The sequence below is a fragment of the Odocoileus virginianus genome, chromosome 20, assembly GCF_023699985.2.
Source record: "Odocoileus virginianus isolate 20LAN1187 ecotype Illinois chromosome 20, Ovbor_1.2, whole genome shotgun sequence".
NCBI lineage: Eukaryota > Metazoa > Chordata > Mammalia > Artiodactyla > Cervidae > Odocoileus > Odocoileus virginianus.
The window spans coordinates 53,603,293-53,623,966 of NC_069693.1; the positions used below are offsets into that span (position 1 = coordinate 53,603,293).

At 55.9% G+C, this 20,674-nt stretch overlaps 2 protein-coding genes across 5 annotated transcripts in view; one reads left to right on the plus strand and one right to left on the minus strand.

Annotated features, from left to right (window-relative positions):
* Positions 1-9,958, plus strand: part of MAF (MAF bZIP transcription factor) — a 358,645-nt gene extending 348,687 nt beyond the window's left edge. For all 4 annotated transcript variants that reach the window (XR_011482303.1, XR_011482302.1, XM_070451504.1 and 1 more), the window contains one exon: positions 203-9,958. Coding sequence is in view for 1 of the 4 variants with exons in the window: in XM_070451505.1 (XP_070307606.1) it covers positions 203-233 (31 nt within the window). In the remaining 3 variants the exon portion in view is untranslated. The remainder of the gene's footprint in view (positions 1-202) is intronic.
* Positions 424-20,674, minus strand: part of WWOX (WW domain containing oxidoreductase) — an 895,414-nt gene continuing 875,163 nt past the window's right edge. The window contains exon 9 of the mRNA XM_070451501.1: positions 424-1,488. Coding sequence (XP_070307602.1) covers positions 1,300-1,488 — 189 coding nt within the window. The 3' untranslated portion in view covers positions 424-1,299. The remainder of the gene's footprint in view (positions 1,489-20,674) is intronic.

Below are 20,674 nucleotides of genomic sequence, written 5' to 3' on the forward strand. Positions count from 1 at the left end.
CCAGGTGTGAGATGCAGGACCAGGGGCAAAGGGCCCCAAACCGCCCCATCCTCATCAGTAGACACTGCCTACTCACCGGGAACCCGGGCATCACACGGAGAACACACCGTGGTGGACTGAGATGACCCACCATGCGTAATAACAAAACTTCTAAAGGTGAAATTTAACAACAGTCATTTTTCTCTCTTTCTCTCTTCAACAGAAAATATGATGCTGGCATGCTGATCGCGTGAGACAACTCGGCCCGCAGACAGCCACAAAGCACAAAAACAAAGCAAGCTCAGAGAAGACACAAGAATGGTGTTTTCCTGGCGTCTACAAGAAGCGCTTTATTTTTTCCTCTAGATTGCTTTTCTAAAAAACAAAAAACCAAAACAGAAAACTGAAACAAACATGTAAAGGAACAAGACAAACTTCAGGTGATAATATTCAAGCATGTTCTTTTATTAAGCGTGGGATGGAAGGGACAAGAGGACGCGGAAGCAGGACGCTGAACAGACAGGCGGGGGGCCGTGCACCTCTGTGACGGGGTCGCTTCCTAAAACTATGCAGGAAGGATGAAGGGATGAAAAGGATGAAGGCTTTTTATCCCCCAGCCCCCAAATATCTGGGGTACCGTTAGGGGTGCAAGAGTCCCTCTCCTGCCTGTCATGGTGTCTGGGGGGTGATCGCTACGATCTGCTTGTCATGATCTGAAGAACCTTTTGTGCAGCTCCGGCAGTGGACCGGTGCTCTGCGACACGCTCACTATCCGCGCCACCCGTTTCAAAGTGTCCCCTCAGCCTCGGCTGGAACAAGGGCCAGAGGGGCCTCTCTCCAGGACGCAGACTGGGCCAGGATGGAACAGTGATCTCGAGGAGGAGTGCGTGAAGGATAAACACTGGCTCTTTCTTCCCCAGACAGGAGACAGCCCGCTCCTGGCTTCTGTGTGGCCGTGGGCGTGTGGCTGGGGTGGTGGCCGGTGGGACGGGGTGGGGGGCTCCGGGGACCCTGAGTGGTGAGAACTGCACGTGCTTCTGCGGTGGGACGGAGAACCTCCCTACCTGCGAAGCTTCACCGTCACACGGGCCATCGTCAGGGCAGCAGAGGGACCCGGGTTTCCCCCCAGCCCCGGACAAGGGGTACCGCCCCTTCCCCCCACAACGCCCTGCTTTCCAGGGGTACCTAACGCCGCATGCTCTGTCGCGCCGGCGTTTACGTCCTGGGCCTCTGGTGGGTCTGGGTCGGGGGACGTGGGAGGCTGCGGGGTGAGAGGTGGGGGGCGGGGTCCAGCGGGGTGGGTGTCGGGCCGATGGCCGTCTAGGCGGGCGGGCCGCCGGGCGCCCCCTGGAGCAGTCGCTCGCTGAGTGCCCACAGGGCCCGCGCTGTGTCTTCGCTCTGGGCTTCGGCTGATGGCAGGCAGCGGCAGCAGCTGTTGAAGTACATCCCTCCCAGGCCCTCCAGCTCCGGGGCGACGGCGCAGTACACCGTGGTGGCGGCTCCCTGTTGCTGCAGGGCAGAGAGGAGAGACGAGAACAGTGCATGAGAAAAGTCAGGTGGCGGGGGCTGTCCTTCACCGGGCGCGCCCTCCCCACCTGCTGCGGAGGCCCCTGGAGCTCAGCGGGGGGCCCCGAACCCAGAGGTGTGGCGGGGCGGTCCTGGGAAAGCGCGTCATGAACTCCGCCCGGAGCGACTTTTCACAGCTCACACGGGAAAAGGCTTTGAACACAACACGCCTCTCAGTCCGTTGCATCACATGCCTCTGCTGACAACGCGAGCAGGACGGGATCCTTTCCAACCGGCAGGAACAAATCCATCCGACCTCCTGACTGTGCAACGCATGTCATGAGACACTGAGATGTTTTTACGAGACTCCTGTCTGAACTAAACCCACCGCTCTCACCGCGGGCCAGTGGGTAGATAGCCAAGCAGGACCAGGGCCATGTGTGTCCCTGTTCTTTGCCCTCGGTGCTGCGAGAGGAAGGCTTTGGGAGGTGTGTGAAAATGTGTGAGGCGTGCATGTATACACGTGTTCCCCGCAGTATACACGTGCCTCCTGCGGACACGAGACAGAAATCTGATCGGGATCCTGGAGCCCTTTTTATAAATGTCACATCCTGCCCATACCTGCAGGGGGACAGCAGCTTGAGGGTCCACGTCCTCCCAGCCCACTTCTAAACGCACGTCGTAATGAGTGCCATTGATCACTTCTGACTGACCTTTTGAGTAACAGCTGGTGCTGTGGCTAGGGATGTGTGCGCCGACGGGGCACCATATCACCCGAGCTGACAGGATACTGTCAGGGATGCTGGGAGGAGGGCAAGAAATCACTTTGCTTTGCGAGCCATAATTAAAAATAATAGGCTGGTGCTCGTAAGGAGACACAGTCGGCACGGCTCTAATTTAAAACCAATACAGTTTATCTGGCATCTTCTGATTATTTATGTGCATCACAGCCCTTGCTGCATCAACTAATTATCAGGTGATAGAGGGGTGGGTGGGGGGAGGCAGAGGAGAATCAGAGAAAGATAACGGGCGATAAGGTCACTGTTAGGAAAACACTGAAGCCCCCTAAGGGGGGCTGAAGCGAGTTCCCTCCCCACCCGAAAGCCGACCCACTCCTGCCTCTTGGAGTTCACACTGGGCCCCGGCAGAATGCTGGGGGGAGAACGTCCCCCCACACACCTTGGTTTGTGTCTGTGGTTACACCCATAATCCCTGGGAGCCCAGGGCATTCTGAGAAGCGAGGTCTTGGGGTGTTTACCATTTGAGGAAAGTACTGTGAAACAGACTTGGGGGTTGTTCTGAAGAGGACGGTACTTACTGAATTTGTCTGAAAACCTAATAGGCAAATACACTCAAGTGGCATGCTTGTTGGGGAGGCGGGTGGTGTGGCGTGGGAATGAGATGGAGGTGTGAGTTCTGACCCTGGGGCTGTCCACTGCACTGGACAAGACCCACGGGTCCAAAGTTTGAACCCCTGGCGTGACCTGAACCAAGCGGGAACTGGTTAGTCCATTCCCCAACCCTCTCACCCAGGCCCGCTCCCCAGACAGCCAGCTGAGTGCTGGGATTCAGCTACTTCTTTTAAGATTGATTTTGTGCGGCCCAGGTCTAATGAACGCAAGTCCGCATCACCCCGCTTCCCTTTCACTGAGCTGTTACTCCTAGTAACCCTTAGCTTAGCATCTGGCATGTTTATCTAACCAAGTTCAAGTGGCTCGTCCGAGTCCCCTGCACCTGTGTGGGGCAAAAGGCAGCGGGGTGCCTGCTAGAGATGGATAGGAGACTTGAGGGGCTCGTCTGGCCCGCCCAAGCCAATACCACCTGGGCCTTGATTCTTGGCATGCTGCCAGCGGGTGGAGGTGGTGCTCTGGGGAATTTTCCGGACATCTGTCAGGTTTCCGCTGTACTCTGCAACTCCCAAACCCATCCAAGAGGGACCAGGGGGTTTGTCATGAGTTCCCAAGTGGTGAGAGAGTCCGCTCACCCCAAGATCCAGGCTCCCCACCCCACCCCGGAGTGGCTATAATATCAGCATTCATACATACAACAAACTAGCCTTTCACAAGCTCCACCAGCCCTGACAAAGGATCAAAGGTGCCCACTTGGGAAGGCAACAGGCGGAATTCTTCCAAACCCAATGCAATCTTGTGCCACTCTGACCTTCTAAAATGCTATCGTGTCGCACTCTCGCGTTGTCGGAATGGTATTTTTGCAGAGAAATTCGGCACTCAGACAGATTCAGAATCGAGCTGATGAGGGAGCTGAGGGCACATGCATTTCCCCCCCATGGTATCTGAAAGCAATTGAAGCTAGCTTCATTTCGTGTAAACCTCCACTTGGCTACCATGCCGAAAACCATAAATTTTAGAAATGCCCAATCTTTCATCAAGGACTGGGTGGCTTCGAGGCCTTTGCCACTTGGCTCAGGGTGGTACGCAACTTAGATCTCATCACCGCTGGTGCTGGTTCTGTGTGAGACGCCAGTACCACAGGGCACCTGAAAGCGAAGACCAGCTTCTCCCCTCCGAAGACCAACTGTGCATGCCTGGCAGAGACCGGACGGTGAAGGGGTGACCCCAACGGCAGCATCCGGGGCTCATCTTTATATGGTCGGAGGCAATGACACTTTCAACAAGTGCTAATTGCTGGCTCATGGGCCGTCTGGCCTGCCTATGCTCCAGAGTGAGATGGGAGCCACATTAGGAAATCGCATTAGTGAATAAGCTGGTGTGGCTGCTACAAGAGAAAACATTTTTAAACCGATGGAAGAAAAATTTTTAAAGAGCACTTTCATCACCGTCAGATGACTTTCATGCCACTTTGTGTATGGGAGTGGGGGGCATCAGCACATAATTCAGAGAAGATGAAAGAGCCCCATAAAGGAGACGATGTTAACAACTCTGTTATGAAATATCTGAGGCTGTGCCTTGCTGCCTGTCACCACTGCTTGCTGATCCACTGTGATAAGATAATAGCAGTGTCTTGACATACAAATGCGGGCTGGGGCGGGGGATTCCTCTCGGTGATTTTACCAACAGTTTATGGGGAGTCTGAGGACTGGGGTGCAGCATCTGTCCTGCACCAGGGGTAGAGAGGCAGGATGTGGATCACCGTGTGGGGTGGGCGTGGGGTGGGGGCTGAGGATTTCTGGGAAGCTGGGAGAGTCTTTAATCATGCCTGACTGCCATTTCTGATTCAGTCAAATGTTTGCAAGCTGCCAGAGGAGAACGCCGTCATCCATCTCTATAGTGTATGTAAAAATCACCTGGGATTCTTGTTTGGGATTTTTAAGAGTATCTGGGTAATAAGGGTTCATCATTCTCTTTCAGAAATCAGTTGTCAGCTGAGCGGCACCGTCTCCAGCTACAGAAAGGTGGGATTTAGACAGTGGTTTGCTATTTGTTTATTGTTGGGGCCTTGAGATCTAAACTATCCATCCTCCCCAAGCCCTTGGTTGGGATGAATCTATTGAAGTAGCCGCTTTTCATCCACAGTTATTTGATAACCACTAGCCATCAGTTCGCAGCTGTCAGCATGGAATACAGAGGAATATTGACTCTTTGAAAGAGAAAGTTATGGGAGTTTCAGATCGACAATCCAGGCTTAAAGAAAATCCACCCACATAGTATTTGTGATGCATCAGTAGGTTCTCTAATATAGCTCACGTTTTGATAAGGACACATGTTATAGCATTATGTTTAGTTTTCAGGTTTCTCTAGTTTTAAAATGCATGCTTCTTTAAAAAAAGATAGATTCCTGTCTTAAAACAGATTTAACTCTGAGACATAAAAAAGCAGACGCACAGTCAAGGGGTGTCTGTGTGGTCAGTGGTTTTGAGAGCAGGCAGGGATCCTACAGCTGCTCTCTCAGGACTGAGGTGGGACCGGGGACCCACGGCGGGGAAGGAGCGGCCCTTCTGGGTGGGCGCTGAGGAGGCGCTGGGTTCCCGGGACAGAGGACCTTGCCAGCACCGCAGGAGGAGACGGGTGCCTCTCTGAACCCCCAAAGCTTCCCCCCGTTGCTCATCTGTGGTCTGTGGGCACAGCAAACACTTCCCCAGTGCAGACGCGGCCTGTGCTCCGGTGACTACGGCAGAATGCTTCCCCACGCAGCCTTGGTGGACACGGGGCCACGGACACAGTGGTCGCGGGTGGGACGCCCCGTCTCCCAGTGGTTGCTTTGTCACTCGGTCACGTCCGACTCTTTGAGACCCCACGGACCGCAGCCCACCAGGCTCCTCTGTCCATGGGATTTCCCAGGCCAGAATACTGGAGTGGGGTGCCATTGCCTTCTCCAGGGGATCTTCCCGACCCAGGGATAGAACCTGCATCTCCTCCACTTCAGGTGGGTTCTCTGCCGCCTGAGCCACAGGGAACACGGTGTTTCAGATTCATCTCCTGAGACCGTGGGGCTGGGAACACAGCGATTCTTCAAACAATACCATTTGGCTGTGGAGAGAAACTACAGCAAGTGGCTCCAAAAGGTTATGTGTGCCCTACTCGCCATCTGAGAACTGTCTCTTAAGCTGACAGATGAGCCACGTGTTTCCAGAGACGCCCAGCATGCAGGGCAGTGGGGCTCCCCACCCAAGGGACCATGACCAACACAGGGCCCTCGGGCTTGGGTGTGGCGCCTGTGCTCACCTGGAACAGACCCGCTTCCTCCAGGACGAGGAGAGGCCGGAGAAGACGGAGATGGTGACTCGCCAGGACTCTCGGCCTCCACCCAGGCGAGCTTTCCCAGCACGTGGTTGCAGACGGGGTTGTTCGAGCGGTGCGGATGGGGGCACGGACTGTGAGCCGGCAGTTCCCCCGGCGCTGGGCAGGGAGCTCTGTGAGGGGCATGACGCTCCAGCCCCTGCCAGTGGACGGTCGTCATCCCGCCTCAGAGAAGCCCACTTCGTACCCGAGCTCACACGCCACTCTCCCGGGGCTGCACCGGCCGACCCCAGGAGCCCAGAGCAGCCGCGACACGAAGCCACCTTCCTGCGCCCCCGTCTGCACACCACGCACCCCGTGTCTCCCGGGCGGCGGAGTCGCCTCAGGGCCCCCTCCCGTCCTCCCAGCCGGGCCCGGCTGGCCCCCGTTGCGGCCCCGACGTGGCCCAAGAGGAAACGTGTTCACAGGCTGTCGGGCGCTCAGCCGGGAAGCGTGAGGAGATTTTCCCGCTGTTGATTTAGGCAGGCCACTAAATTGAAATTATATCCATTTGGATTAACAAAACTGAAGAGTCAGTGCCACCTCAGAAGAGCCAAGAGCCAATGACCCCTAACAAAGCCATCGCCTGATTTAAAGTGCCACCTCCACACGCCAGACTGGACCAGCCAGGAATCCACTGCCTCTGAATGAACGACACGGACGTTTTCCAAAGTGTGAGCAGAACCACAAGACGGGAAACCCAAGCAACCTCCAGGGTATGAATTCACAGATGTGCAATGTGTGTGGCCGTTTGGAGGTGCCACCTGCCACGTTACAGCCGGTGTGCAGAGGAGACTGGACTATCTCCCCTCCCCTGGCCCGATTCACTGTCAACAAACTTATCCCTACAAATGCCTAACCGGGGATGGTGTCCACACAGTGCACATTGAGATGCGTGCAAACACCTCCTGCAGGTGCCAAAGGGTGACTTCCTTCACAGCCCTCAGGAGGCTTGCCGATGCACAGGCTGTCCTCAGGACAGGTTACAGCAGGGAAATCCAAACTCAAGTTCTGAAACAGAAAAAGTGAGACGGGGCAGGAAAGCAGACGTTTGTCTTCACTGTGCAGGATGGAAACGTAGGTGCGAGTGCTGGGGAATCCCTAGGATCACGTTCAGTCCTGAGCCTGACGGAAGAGAAGGCGCACCTACCGCAGTGTGTAGGGGCGTTCACCTCTCGCTAAGAAGAGGGTCAAGAGGGGGAGGACCTCAGAGGCCCCCTCCCAGTTGCTGTCTCCCATCCTTCCCTGGGGGGCATGGGGCGCAGGCTGGGGGAGCTCCGGGAGGTGCTCTGGAGGAGTGGGTTGTGCCAGCCCATCACCGCCAACGCGACTGGTCCTGGCATAGGACACAGCCCGGGAAGCAGATGCCCGTCCCAGGGAGGTGTCTGGGGGGCACACGGGGCACAGTGTATGTTCACAGGCCTCTGCTGAGAGAGAACCCGATGACATGGAAGCTTTCCCGTTTGCAGTGCAAACTACAAAGATCCCGTGGTCTCCTTGACAAGAGTCACGCATCTCTAGCAAGGTATCGAGGAGGTGGAAGAGACTGACTTGAAGACCAGGGAGGAATGAGTTGGGAAATTAGGAGAACAGTTGCTACGACGCTCTGAGAAATCTGTGGAAGCAAGCCCAGGGACCAGTGGGCTCAGGATGGAAGGCTGGGAAGACTTTGTGAAGGCAGGAGAACAAATGTCTTCCTGAGCCTAAGTTAGGGGAGGCAGAGGCAGCCACTTTGAGCCATCCGCAGAGGCCCGGGGCCCTGTCTGTTCTGGAAAGCGAGGCTCCAGAGGACTTTCTGCTGGCCTCAGCAGCAGTGCTGCAGGGCGGAGTGACCTGGGGAGGTTTTCAGGGCTCTGTTTTCTAATGGGATGACGTTTGCTGAACTTGCCTTGACATCGAGGCCCTTTGCATACCCCTTACGTGTTCCAGGATCCTTGCCCAAAGTGGGGCATGGATTCCATGACTGACGGACGGCTGGTCTTGAGAGACTGGAGGTGGATACTTAGAGTGGTTTCCTTTTTCTGACACCTGCTGGTATTGAGCAAGGGAAGGAAAAAGGAATGACTGAGTACAGTCCAGGCAGGTGACGTTATTCACGCCTGTTCTACCAGTGGTGCCAAAGATGTTCTAGAACTGATTGGGCTGGAGAGACGGTCCCATTAAACATGGGGGAAGACGCTCTTACCTCTGTTCCATCTTTCTTACATCCACGGGAGTGTTCCCTGGGCATTCCCTGCTGGTGCCGCCTGGGGTACACACACTGCTTTTCAAACGGGGGGTGGGGGGCGGTTCTCTGGTCGGGATGAGAAACTGCACTCGGGCACCCATTCTTCCACAGGTTGCTCTGAAACGGATCTTAGAACGCTACCGCCAAACAAGGATCGTTCTCCTGCCTGGGACGAATCTGATGGCCCATCCCTGGAATTTTCCAAGCCGGCCACCTGGACAGGACTGAAGGACTGCTGAGTGTTTATAGACAGCTCAGAGAAGATATTTAGCCTGTGTTAATTTGTAACATTTTACATTTTTACTTCTTTAACCCACATTCTAGCTAGCTCTGTATACTGTACATAAATGTATGCCTCTGTATTTGCCATGTGTGCTGAAATAAACCTTTGAAATTATTGCCGGGCAGAATGAAGGGGTTCAATTCTAACCTAAAGCTGCAGAGTATGGGTAAAGCAGGCCTCTCCCCACTCCCCATCGTCTGCACAGAATCACACTGAATGGACCTGCCGTGGTTTTTTAGAAAACCGAGAGCTGACCATTCCTGTGAGCAGACAAACCCTGAAAAAGCGGTCTGTTGCTGTTGCAAGGCTGACATGGAGGACGCAGAGAGAGTCTCTGACACGGTACTCAAAAGGCATGCGGTGGGCGGATAAAACCCACAGGGTCGTCTCTGACGGGGCCCCGCTGTGGTTAGAGATGAACTAACTCTTCACTCTCCCAGAGACGAATTACAAGAACGGAGCCTGCAATAATCCCACCCCAGGGCCTGCCTCCCTGCCCCGTGTCCAGCCGCACCCTCTCAAGCCAAGCGCGTCTGTGTCTTTCCATAGGGGGCTCTCTCTGTCGGCTCACTTCTCAGGCGCAGAGACGCGGGCCTTGTGAATATTTCATTGGGAACATACAACCGACAGCGTCTCATCTATATTACTTCCATAATTAATGGTGAGTGCCCGGGCACTGCCTCTGCACAGACGGACCTCGTCACAGTGGTCGATGGGGAGACGAGAAACAGTAGGTAGTTCATCCACCAGCAGTGTATCGCCAGTTAGGGGGACATGATCGCGTAGGCTGGGCCTTTAATTGCCAGGGTAAATAATTCTGCCTCGGTGTTAGGGAACATTTTAAAGCACTCGATGCAAAAAGACTAGAAACAACATACACACACACACACACAATTAGCTTGATTATGCAACACCTTAGCATAGAAAGTTACAAAGGTGTGTCTTTTTTTAAAAATTGCATTCTATCATGCAAATAGTCTCTAAATATGCATGTGCTGATTACTCATCGACTGTATTTTAGGAAATACAATTAGGCCGCCTTTCTCCTCTCCTGTGTAGACTGTAAATACCTGTAGATCCTTCTCTTGTTTCCCTATGTAAATATATGTAAATACTAACAAGCTTTGCATGCTGATATTTTAGGCAATTTCAGGTACTTTTATAATCTGAAGGCATGTACTTGAACTGGTTTGTTAAAAAGAAAAACAACCAACACCTCTCTCAAACTCTTGAAAGCTGAACAGAAATTAAAGATTTCTTCCTAGACTGCTGTGGCTTCTTTTGTTTGCCTTCCTAGCCCCCAGCGCCTCCTGGACGGGCCCCCTCACCGCTGCCGGCAAAGGGGTGCCTGGGCAGCCACCGGGCCAGGACAGGGGCTCAGCCGTCTGTCTTGGGTATTTACACACTCGATCCTTTGGTTTTTGAGAGCAGTGGTCCCCAACGTTTTTGGCCCCAGGGACTGGTTTTGTGGAAGACAATTCTCCCACAGAGGGGTGGTGGCTTGGGGAGGATTCAAGCGCATGACTTATTGTGCACTTTTATTCATTATTACATCAGCTCCACTTCAGATCATCAGGCATTAGATCCTGGAGGCTGGGGACCCCTGTCCTAAAGGACTTCTAGAATCTTAAGATTGGTGTTTTTTTATTTTTCTATCAAAAGAAAAGGGAGTGTGTGCGTGTGTGCTAAGTCACTTCCATCGTGTCTGACTCTTTGCAACCCCATGGATTGTAGCCCCACCAGGCTGCTCTGTCCATGGGATTCTCCAGGCAAGAATACTGGAGATGGAGATGGAGAATACTGCCATGCTCTCCTCCAGGGGATCTTCCCGACCCAGGGATCAAACCCATGTCTTTGGATTTTTCTATCAAAAGAACAGGCAGTAAAAACAATAGATTTATACCTACTGTTCCCCTAAAGGTACCAAGGCCAGAGCTAGAGGCTTTAGAGTCCCAGGACCCTAAGAAAGAACCCTGTTGTTCCCATTTCAAGCAAGAGTAGCATGTGCCTAAGGCGACCGTGCCTGGCGTGCTACAGTCCGTGGGGTCACAGACAGCCAGACACGACTGAGCCACCCAGCGACGCCGGCAAAAGGGACCACCTGCTAGATGCCCCCAAAGCCCAAGTCTGTGCTGTTTACCAACAGTCAGCAAATACAGTTTTTCTGCACAGGGGGACAGAAGTATTTCAGGCCCAGTAGGCCCTATGGGTTCTATCACAACTACTCAGACCTGCCACTGCTGTTGGAGAGACAGCCATGCACAACACACACCGCAGTGAACGTGGCTGTGTGCCGGGAAAACCTGATCTGCAAACAGCTCCGCACCCCAAGCTCAGCTGCTCTCCCACAGACCGCTGCCCCTTCCCGCTGGAGGACAACCATGTGTCTGGTGGAGAAAGCACGTGATGAACCGGAAGTTCTCCGTCTCTCGCCTGCACACGGCGACACTGGGTGTGGAAGCCACAGAACGCTGGGGAGACGGCAAAAACGAAGACACTCGAGCTCCCTAGTCACACCATCTTCCACAGACAAGTCTCAGCGCCAGGTTTCAATGCAGCTACCCTTCCTGTCCATACGTGGGGATGAGGGGAAGGTACGGAAGGCTAAGGAAGAGAGAGAGAAGCCAGCAACACTCGGGTCTCCACTGAGGAAGCAGGCCATTCCCTCGGGTGTCTACGGAAACCGAGCCGCACATAAACTTCCTAACGGCTGGAAAACTGCGCTCACACTGAAGGTTTTTTTCCCCACATATGATGCTTCCGGGTAAATGCACTGACAGTTTCTTTGGGGACCTTTTTTTTTGAAGTTTCCAAACTTCATTTGATGGCACCAGGAACTCGCGGGAGCCCTTAAGAATGCTACAAAGCTGGGGCTTCAGCACGCAGAGCCGGGCCTGGTGTCCTATATGAACCCAGCCCCCCGGCCAACCGGGTGAGGCCAGTCCTTGCCGCCCGCGGGGTCCCCTTTAAAAGGCCCCTGTGCTCCCCTGCGGCTGGGGGAGAGCCTTTCTAACCCCGCTGGACGTGGGTCAGCGTCATCCTTTCAGTCGTTGAGGGAACAGAGTGAGGGGCGGGGTAGAGGGGCGATCAGGGTGTCTCTGCAGGTGGGGGTGGTGTGGGGTGACAGGGAGAGCCCAGGAGCTGAGGCCCGACACACAGGAATTCAAATTCCAGCTCTGCCACCAGCAGCTCTGCGACAGGACACAGCCCCAGTCTCCCCGCCTATGAAACGGGCGGCCTAACAGCCCCTTCTCGCTTCTCGGGAGGGTCACTGATGACGTCTGGAGGTTCCCTGAGAGCGCCACAGCCACTAGTTCACCCGTGGCCACAAGTCTGTCTGTTAAAAATCTGGAGGAGGAAGCACCCGGGTCAAGATAACTCCTCCGTCCTCCATCTGAGGGACCTGAAAGCAGGCTGGGGGCACTGTCTACCTTCTGAGCAAGAAATTCAAGAGGCAGTCACTTTCTCACCAACTCTCACCCAGCACCTCTGGGTACCAGCCTAGCCATGGATTCCAAGGCTCCTCGGCCTCCCCACTCCCCCAGCCCAGATCATGGCAACCAGAACCGAGTTCACATCCCTGAAGGCAGGGCACTGACATTTTAACGACAGCCACACTCACACACTAAGCGCTGTGAAATCCCAGACCCCGCCCCCTGCCCTGGGCCTGCGCACGTATCCATCTAAGCTGCCACATGTCCCTGTGCAGCGGTCCCTAGGAAAAGGGATGGATGGGACAAGAGAGCAGGTGCAGGGTTTTCTAAGTGCAGTATTCCTGAAAAAGCTAAAACTAGAATTACCACAGGATCCAGCAAAGCAATCCCACTCCCGGGCACATATCCAGAGAAAACCGTCATTTGAAAAGATCCATGCACCCATGTTCCAAGCAGCAAGATTCACAACAGTCAAGACACGGACGCAACCTAAATGCCCACTGACAGATGAATGGGTGAAAAGGACGTGGTGCATATATGCAATGGAAATATTATTCAGACAGAAAAAAGAATGACATAATGCTGTCTGCAGCAGCATGGATGCAACTCGACATCATCATACTAAGCGCAGTAAGTCAGAGAAAACTGAATACTGTGTGATATCATTTATACGTGGGATCAAATAGATGATGCAAGTGAACCTACTGACAAAGCAGAAACAGCCTCACAGACTTCAAAAACAAACTTACCAAACGGGAGATGGGGAATACATTCGGAGTTTGGGATTAATGGATACACACTTCTACAGACACAACAGATAATCAACACAGACCCCCGTACAGTATGGGAACTCTGCTCAATATTCTGTGGTAACCTACACGGGAGAAGAACAGGAAGAAGACCATCTATATACATACAACTGGATCATCCAGCTGTGTACCTGCAACCCGCACAACACAATAAATCAACTAGACTCCAACATTAAAAAAATAAAATTTTAACAAGTGCAGCATACATGTAGAATAATAGGTGTTGGGTAGATTGATGGGCGCCACATTATTGTTTCAAATTTTCTATCTGAAAACTTTCATAATAAAATGTTAGAGAAAGACATGGATTCCTTGCTAGGGAGTATTAGCCCCATTTCACAGAGGAGAAGACTGAGGCACAGACGTGGTATGGACTGTCCTGAACTCCTCCACCTGGTAAGTGGTGACACCCTCTTTGAAATCCATGCCTGATCAGCCCCAGTGCTGTTTCTGTGGTGGACACATACGCATCTCTGTCAATCGAGCTCCTCAGGTCGATTAACCCCGCCTCTCCTATTCCACTGGTTGAATTTTTGCCGCAAAGCATGAAAACTGGTTTTCTCACACTATTCCCACCATGCAGGCAGTCCTTAGGGCCTCCAACTCAGAGTCCAGAAATCAATCAGCTCAAGAGCAAAAGTGACCCATGTATGAGTGGATGTAAATTTCTCTCTGTTGATGAACAGAGAGTTGGTGGCTACTTAATCTGGCTTCTGATTCTAATGCTGCCCCTGAAGGCAGAGAGTCATTCTCACTGAAAACATGCCATCAAGTTCAGAAACACTGGTGCCTGCCAGCATGCTGAGTGTGTCTATGAACCCAGAATGCAGAGAGGGAAGGGGAGATGACACTCGGGCAGACACGCACAGTGAGAGGCAACCAGCTGCCTGTTGTCGGGTGCAGAACAGATGCTGTCAGCAGCAAGAGGCCAGGGCTGCTGGCGCCCAGACCGCCAGACATGGCCGGACAGGAACCCTGACCCATCCTCCAGCTCACATGCTCCCTTCCGGCCATGGCAAACTCCACGTTCCCAACTTCAGAAGCTGAAAGACAGTGTCAGCCCAGTCCTGATGGTTCTGGCAGGGAGCCGAGCAGCCCATCCCTGTTTCCTAAACTCAGGAGTAAGCTTTCCTTCTGGGCAGAAATTCTCCTCCGAGCCACCCCCCGCCCCCTTCCCCTTCGGGCCCCACGAGAGATGGCCCGTGCACCATCTTCGTTTTCACTTTGCCACTGGAAACGCGCATGTCCCCTTCCCCTGAGTCTCCCCGTCAGCCATTGTCCACCCAGGTACAGCCACCTTCCAGCCCTTTCATCGCTTCCCTTCCAGACCCACCCTGAGAGCATCACGTGAGTCTGAGATGGAACGGCTGCCTTCAGGAGGGTTAGCCCAGCCCCCATTGTGATGCCTGATGATGATGACAAAGCAGTGATGACCACGGAAATGGCTGCGGGTTACCCAGAGCCTGTTCTGAGCCAGGGACCTATTGGTCCTTCCCATTCTCAACCTGGCCAAGCAGGCATTGGCTTGGCCAAAGAGTTCATCCATAAGATCCGATGGAAACACCCAAGTGAACTTTTGGGCCAACGCAGTGTTACTGTCAAGGTTGAGGGAGGTGAGGGAACTCCCTGCCAGGCCAGGGCCGGGATCCTGGCTGAGTCCATCTCGAGTTTGAAGCCCCCGTCCTCGTTCGTGGTGGACGCCCGCTCTGGTCTCACGCCCCGGCCCCGGCAGGGCCTCCTGGGATCACGAGGAAACTAGCCCTGCGAGGCTGCAGATCCCCTCCCTGCGGGGCCCCGTCCACGGGCCTCGGGGGCCCGTCCTCCTCCTCACTGGCTCCTCGTCTCGGTCCACTGACCCCCAGCTGCGGGCCCGGCGTCCTCGAGTCTGAAGGTGTCACAGCCAGCCGTGTGTGGCTCTGGACGCCACCCCAGAAAGGCTCTGATGCCCTCTCCTGCACCATCCCACTGCTGCAAACTGCTTCTCCTGCAAGGGAGGTCTGGAGGCCGGCAGGGCCCGGGTTTACGGTTGGGCATCAGTGGGCTGTCTGGCCGCATCCACCAGGGCAGGGCGGGCTCACGACCAGTCACCCGCGGTTAGGGTCTCCTGGCCCCGCAGCTCAGAGAAGTGCTGAACTCAGGATGGTGGGGGGGCAGCGAGGGGCATTGTCCTCCGCTTCACCTAACCCCTCTGGCCACCACAGCTGATGACCCATCCTGAGGACGGATGGGTCAGCAGCTACCAAGCCAAGCGTCAGTGGGCATACAGCCAACTGTGCCGCTGGCTGTCCAGTCATTGAGGTGACTGAAAACTCTGTCCTCTATGGTCTGTGCCCTCTGGATCCCTAATCAACTGACCGTACAAGGTGGTCCCCCAAGGCAGAGGACCCCAACCTCCAGATGGTCGGAGGCAGAGCTGACGTGATAGTGATAGAGGCAGAGCCTACGTGATAGTGATAGAGACAAAGTGCACAGTAAGTGCGATGTGCTTGCATCGCCCCCCTCCACTCCCAGGTACGTGGAAAAACTGTCTTCCATGAAACCAGTCCCTGGAACCAAAAAGGTTGGGGTCCGCGGCCTTAAGGTACGAATCCCACACGGGGCATGGATGCCTTCCATGGCACCTTCTGGATGCCAGGTTTCTGCTGAATTCTTGCCGGAGCCTTGTGGAGGTATCGTTGTCCCCACTTCATTTACAGGAAGACTGAGGCTTGCACAAGTAAGATGAGGGAGGAACAGGTGAATTCCAGCTGTGATGAGCACCCCTCAAGCTAAGGGATGCTCATGCCCCCAGCGCTTCCAGGGAGGGGCCACATTTTGTGTCCACCCTCCCCAATTACAGGCAGGACCCTGAATCCCAAAGAGGCAAAGGTCAAAGGGAAAGTGGCAGGGGCCAAGTGCAGTCCCTTGGGCTCTGGACCCCCTCTGTCAGCACTAGCACCTGCATGGTGGGGATACATTCACAGTCCAAGGGCAGCAGGAGTATTAGTGCACATCTGTCGGTCAGGAGTTTGCACAATCATAAGAGCAGGTCTTTCCACAACAAGACATGGCAAGTGCTGAGTGCAGCGCCAGGATCCAAACCCAGACCTGCCTGACTCCGGGCTTTGTGGTTTCCCAGGCTCACTGGGAACCGTGCAGCCTATGAGTTGAGCATCCTCGAAAACAGCTCATTAGTTGTCTCAGAGCCTTTGTGCAACGAGTGGAATCCACATGTGATGACAAATACACCTGCCCACCCCCAAGACGTCTCTCATTTAGGGACACAGGGTCTGAGTCCCTGCAGGGCTGCAGCAGGGTACGGGAAGAGGGGCTGGAGACTGGGTAAGTGGCGTACCAGGGACAAGAGAACCCCACTCCTGGGCAGGTATCCAGACAAAACTCAAATCCAAAACGATGCACGCACCCCAATGTCCACAGCAGCAGTATTTACAACAGCCAAGTCAAGGGAGCAACCTAATGTCCATCAATGGCGGAATGCATAAAGAAGATGCGGTGTGTAATGTATACATATATATATATATGTAGATACACACATATACATATAATGGGATACTATTTATCCACAAAAAAAGAATAAACTTCTGACATCTGCAGCAACATGGATAGACCAAGAGATTATCACACCAAGTCAGTCAGAAAGAGAAAGACAAATATCACATGGCATCACTTACATGTGGAATCTAAAATATGACACAAACGAACCTATCTACAAAACCAAAACTGAGTCGCAGAGAGAACAGACTGGTGGCTCCCAGGGAGGAGGGGCCGGAGGAGGGCCGGGGTGGGAGGCTGGGGTCGGCAGGTGTGTGCGGCTACACAGAGGACGATGACCCAGAAGGCCCTGCCGGAGGAGGGCCGGGGTGGGAGGCTGGGGTCGGCAGGTGTGTGCGGCTACACACAGGACGATGACCCAGAAGGCCCTGCCGGAGGAGGGCCGGGGTGGGAGGCTGGGGTCGGCAGGTGTGTGCGGCTACACACAGGACGATGACCCAGAAGGCCCTGCCGGAGGAGGGCCGGGGTGGGAGGCTGGGGTCGGCAGGTGTGTGCGGCTACACACAGGACGATGACCCAGAAGGCCCTGCAGGGAACTATACTCAGCGTCTCATGATAAATCATAATGGAAGAGAAGGTGTATGCATGTGTGACTCGGCCCCTGGGCTGCTGAGCAGAAATAAACGCAGCACTGGGAATCAGCTCCCCCTCGACGACAGAAAGAGGACAAGGGGGTGGGCATGGAGACCGGGAGGCGGGGCCCCGGGGGAAGAGGGCACTGGGCCCCTCGCGGCCACGGGCATCTCAGGGCAGGGAGCTACCTTCCAGCTGTTGGTGGAAGCTGGGCTCAGGCAGACTCAGAGCTGACTCCCCTGGTCCAACATCACCGCCTCTGGTTATCCCGAGCACAGAGTCAGGGCACGGGTCCCCAAGCGGCAGGTCCCCGGGTCCAGTGCGGCCCCCGACGGGAGACCACGCAGAGGAGAGGATGCTGTGCGCTCACACTGCACGCCTCTAACTGGAGCCAAACCTCCAGACTGCTTTTGGTTGCGCCACTTCCCCAGACAGACACACGAACGGGTCTCCGCCGATCACCCTGCCTGAGAAGGCCCCGTCCTGGAAGGTAGTGGTCACCGTCCCCACGTTCACGGAGAATCTTTTGGGCAAAGACAGATTTACCACCTGAGTGAACCCATCTTCCCCCTGTGAGAGGAACAGCACTTTCAAATAAGGATCGGAAACCAGTGACAGAGGAAAAGGAGGAAGTGGGGTCTGCTTTCCCTCCTCAGCTGGAACCCATGACGCAGGCGTATCACGGATCTCAGGGGAACCCCGCAGTCTGGTTTTGCTCGAGGGGTCCGAGGACCACCACCTGGATGGTCTCCCCAGAGCACCGCCCCGCTCGTGCAGACATGACCCGCGCCCCCTCCTGGCTGGCCCCTGGGCCAGGCGCAGGTCCCTACCGCAGATGAGCTGACCTCCGCCTCTGGCTTTCTCTTCTCACCGCCCTCTGCCCTGCACCCCGCTGCTGTGGAGAGGGAGAGGGCGATCAGCCACGACCCTGCAGTGGATACTCCGGTGCGTGGCCCAGGGGCCCGACCGAGCCCGGGGTCACCCACTCCCCAGCCGCTGGGCTGTCGTGTGCTAAAGGCGGGACCCCTTCTCAGGACGCACCTTCAGGTAGACGGAGCGGCCCTACCTGCAGACATGCCCCCTCCAGGAGGCAGCCTTCGTCCCAACTCAGGACACCTCTGATGGTCACCCTGCTTCAGTCCCTGCAGCCCAGCTGGAGGGTCTGCTCCCCCCTCGCAGCTCAGACCTCCCCCGGCCCCTGTCCTGCCAGCCGCACCCTCCCACGGGGGCAGACCCCCAGAGCACAGCCCCCCGAGCCTCAAGGGGTCTGCCTCCCGGGGCACTCAGACCACGGGAGACAACAGCTGGGAGACGTGGAGAGAGACACTGAACCACTCGGGGCCTGTGTCCTCACCCGCAAACCTGAGTTACTGGAACACAGATGGCGCCGTGTCGGGGTAGCCAAGTCAGACTGCAGACGCATCATATCTGTGCGGGGCTGGCCTGTCACAGCAGGCAGACCCGAGGAGCCGCCGCCACTGTGATCCCACTCACCCTTCAGCCTGGGGGCACGGCCCGGTCCATGGAGCACAGGCTCTGGGGGGTGTCTGTGTGATCCCCACTCACCCTTCAGCCTGGGGGCACGGCCCGGTCCAAGGAGCACAGGCTCTGGGGGCGTCTGTGTGATCCCCACTCACCCTTCAGCCTGGGGGCACGGCCCGGTCCATGGAGCACAGGCTCTGGGGGGTGTCTGTGTGATCCCCACTCACCCTTCAGCCTGGGGGCACGGCCCGGTCCATGGAGCACAGGCTCTGGGGGCGTCTGTGTGATCCCCACTCACCCTTCAGCCTGGGGGCACGGCCTGGTCCATGGAGCACAGGCTCTGGGGGGCGTCTGTGTGATCCCCACTCACCCTTCAGCCTGGGGGCACGGCCCGGTCCAAGGAGCACAGGCTCTGGGGGCGTCTGTGTGATCCCCACTCACCCTTCAGCCTTGGGGGCACGGCCCGGTCCATGGAGCAGAGGCTCTGGGGGTGTCTGTGTGATCCCCACTCACCCTTCAGCCTTGGGGGCACGGCCCGGTCCATAGAGCACAGGCTCTGGGGGGCGTCTGTGTGATCTCACTCACCCTTCAGCGTGCGGGGTACTGCATGGTCCAAAGAGCACAGGCTCTGGGGGGCGTCTGTGCAGGCGTTTTCATCTGCCCCCCCTCCAGAAACGTGATGAAGTCTTTAGTGAAGGGGGAGGGTTTACGTGAGGGAAGGAGGGAAGTGGCAGGTGGTGGTCCCACCCTGGTGTCTGGGCGGGCGGCCACGCCAGCCCCACCAAGTTCGAGGGCACTCCTCTGTGCACCCCTGGCGCTGCCTCTCCCCCCTCACTCCCGTCCCGAGTCCTGTTCCCTAGCTGGGTGTGCGCTGTGGGCTCCGGTCTCCCTGGCGGGGTCCCTGCCGCCCAGCCCCGTGCCTGGCACACACTCGGCAGCTAACAAGTGTCTCTAAAGACCCGCGTGGGTGTCTGAGTGAGCATCCTTTGCTGGGCAGGGGAGACATAAATCAACCCGAGTCAGTGGCTACATAAGCACGAACTATTTCCTTTCTGAATTGTTGTTCCTACGCTTTCGACACCACGGTTCTCTGCACGTGACGGCTCACGGGAGGACCACGTTTATATTTTGCTTACTACTTGCCAGATGCTGACCTCAGCTTGCTTCTGTCTCAGCACACACATAGCTCGGCTCACAAGCCCTCATGTTTAGTCCTCAGATAAACCCTGTGAAATACATTTGTCATCAGGTCCCCCTGTTTACAGGAAAACTGAAGGACAGAGGGCTTAAGAAACTTGCTCAGGGCTACATAATCAGGACACGGCGGAGCTGGGATTCGAACCCAGGCCCGGGGACTCCTGGGGCCATGCGAGCACAGGTGGCCAGGGGCTAAGAGCATGCTTGTGCAGGTCCTGGGGCGCCTGCTCTCGGCCCTCAACGAGCTCTCCGGATGCAGACTCTGCAGGGCTTCCTCCCGGGGCCCTGGGCCGCAGGCATTTGGGAAGGAAGGGGAGATGGGCTCCCCAGGGCTGCCTCAGGAGCCCCGTCTCTCCGCAGCTGAAGCCCCAGAGCCTAACCTCAGGACAGGAGGAGATGGGGGTCTCTCTGCAGCCCTGGGTGTGTGGTTTTGCCCCTGCCCCGAGAAGCAGTGTTGCCGCAGGGCCACTCTTCCTCAGTGGAGCGCGTGGCACACGGAGCTCACCAGGGCTGGGTCCTGGGCCAGCGGGCTCTTCCGGGACGGGACGGACGGGGCCGTGCCTGCAGGGATCAGGGTGGGCGGTGGAGCAGGTGCGAAGGTGAGCTCAGGTCAAGACATGGAGTAGCTAACCCACGCTCCAGCTCCCTGCGCCCCAGAGCGCTCAGACCAGCTTCCCCAGCACTAAGTCATACCCACCCCCCTTCACAGGGGTGCGGCGGGCAGGCGACAGATGTGCAGGAGGACGGGCCCCTGGCTGTGACCTCTGCTCTATCCAATGCCACAGCCTGTGCTTTTTTTTTTTCCTTAATTTTTTGGCAGTGCTGTGCAGCATGTGGGATCTTAGTTCCCCAACCAGGGATGGAACCCACGCCCCCTGCAGTAGAAGCACAGAGTCGTAGCCGCTGGACCCCCAGGAAAATGGCAGAACCTCTGC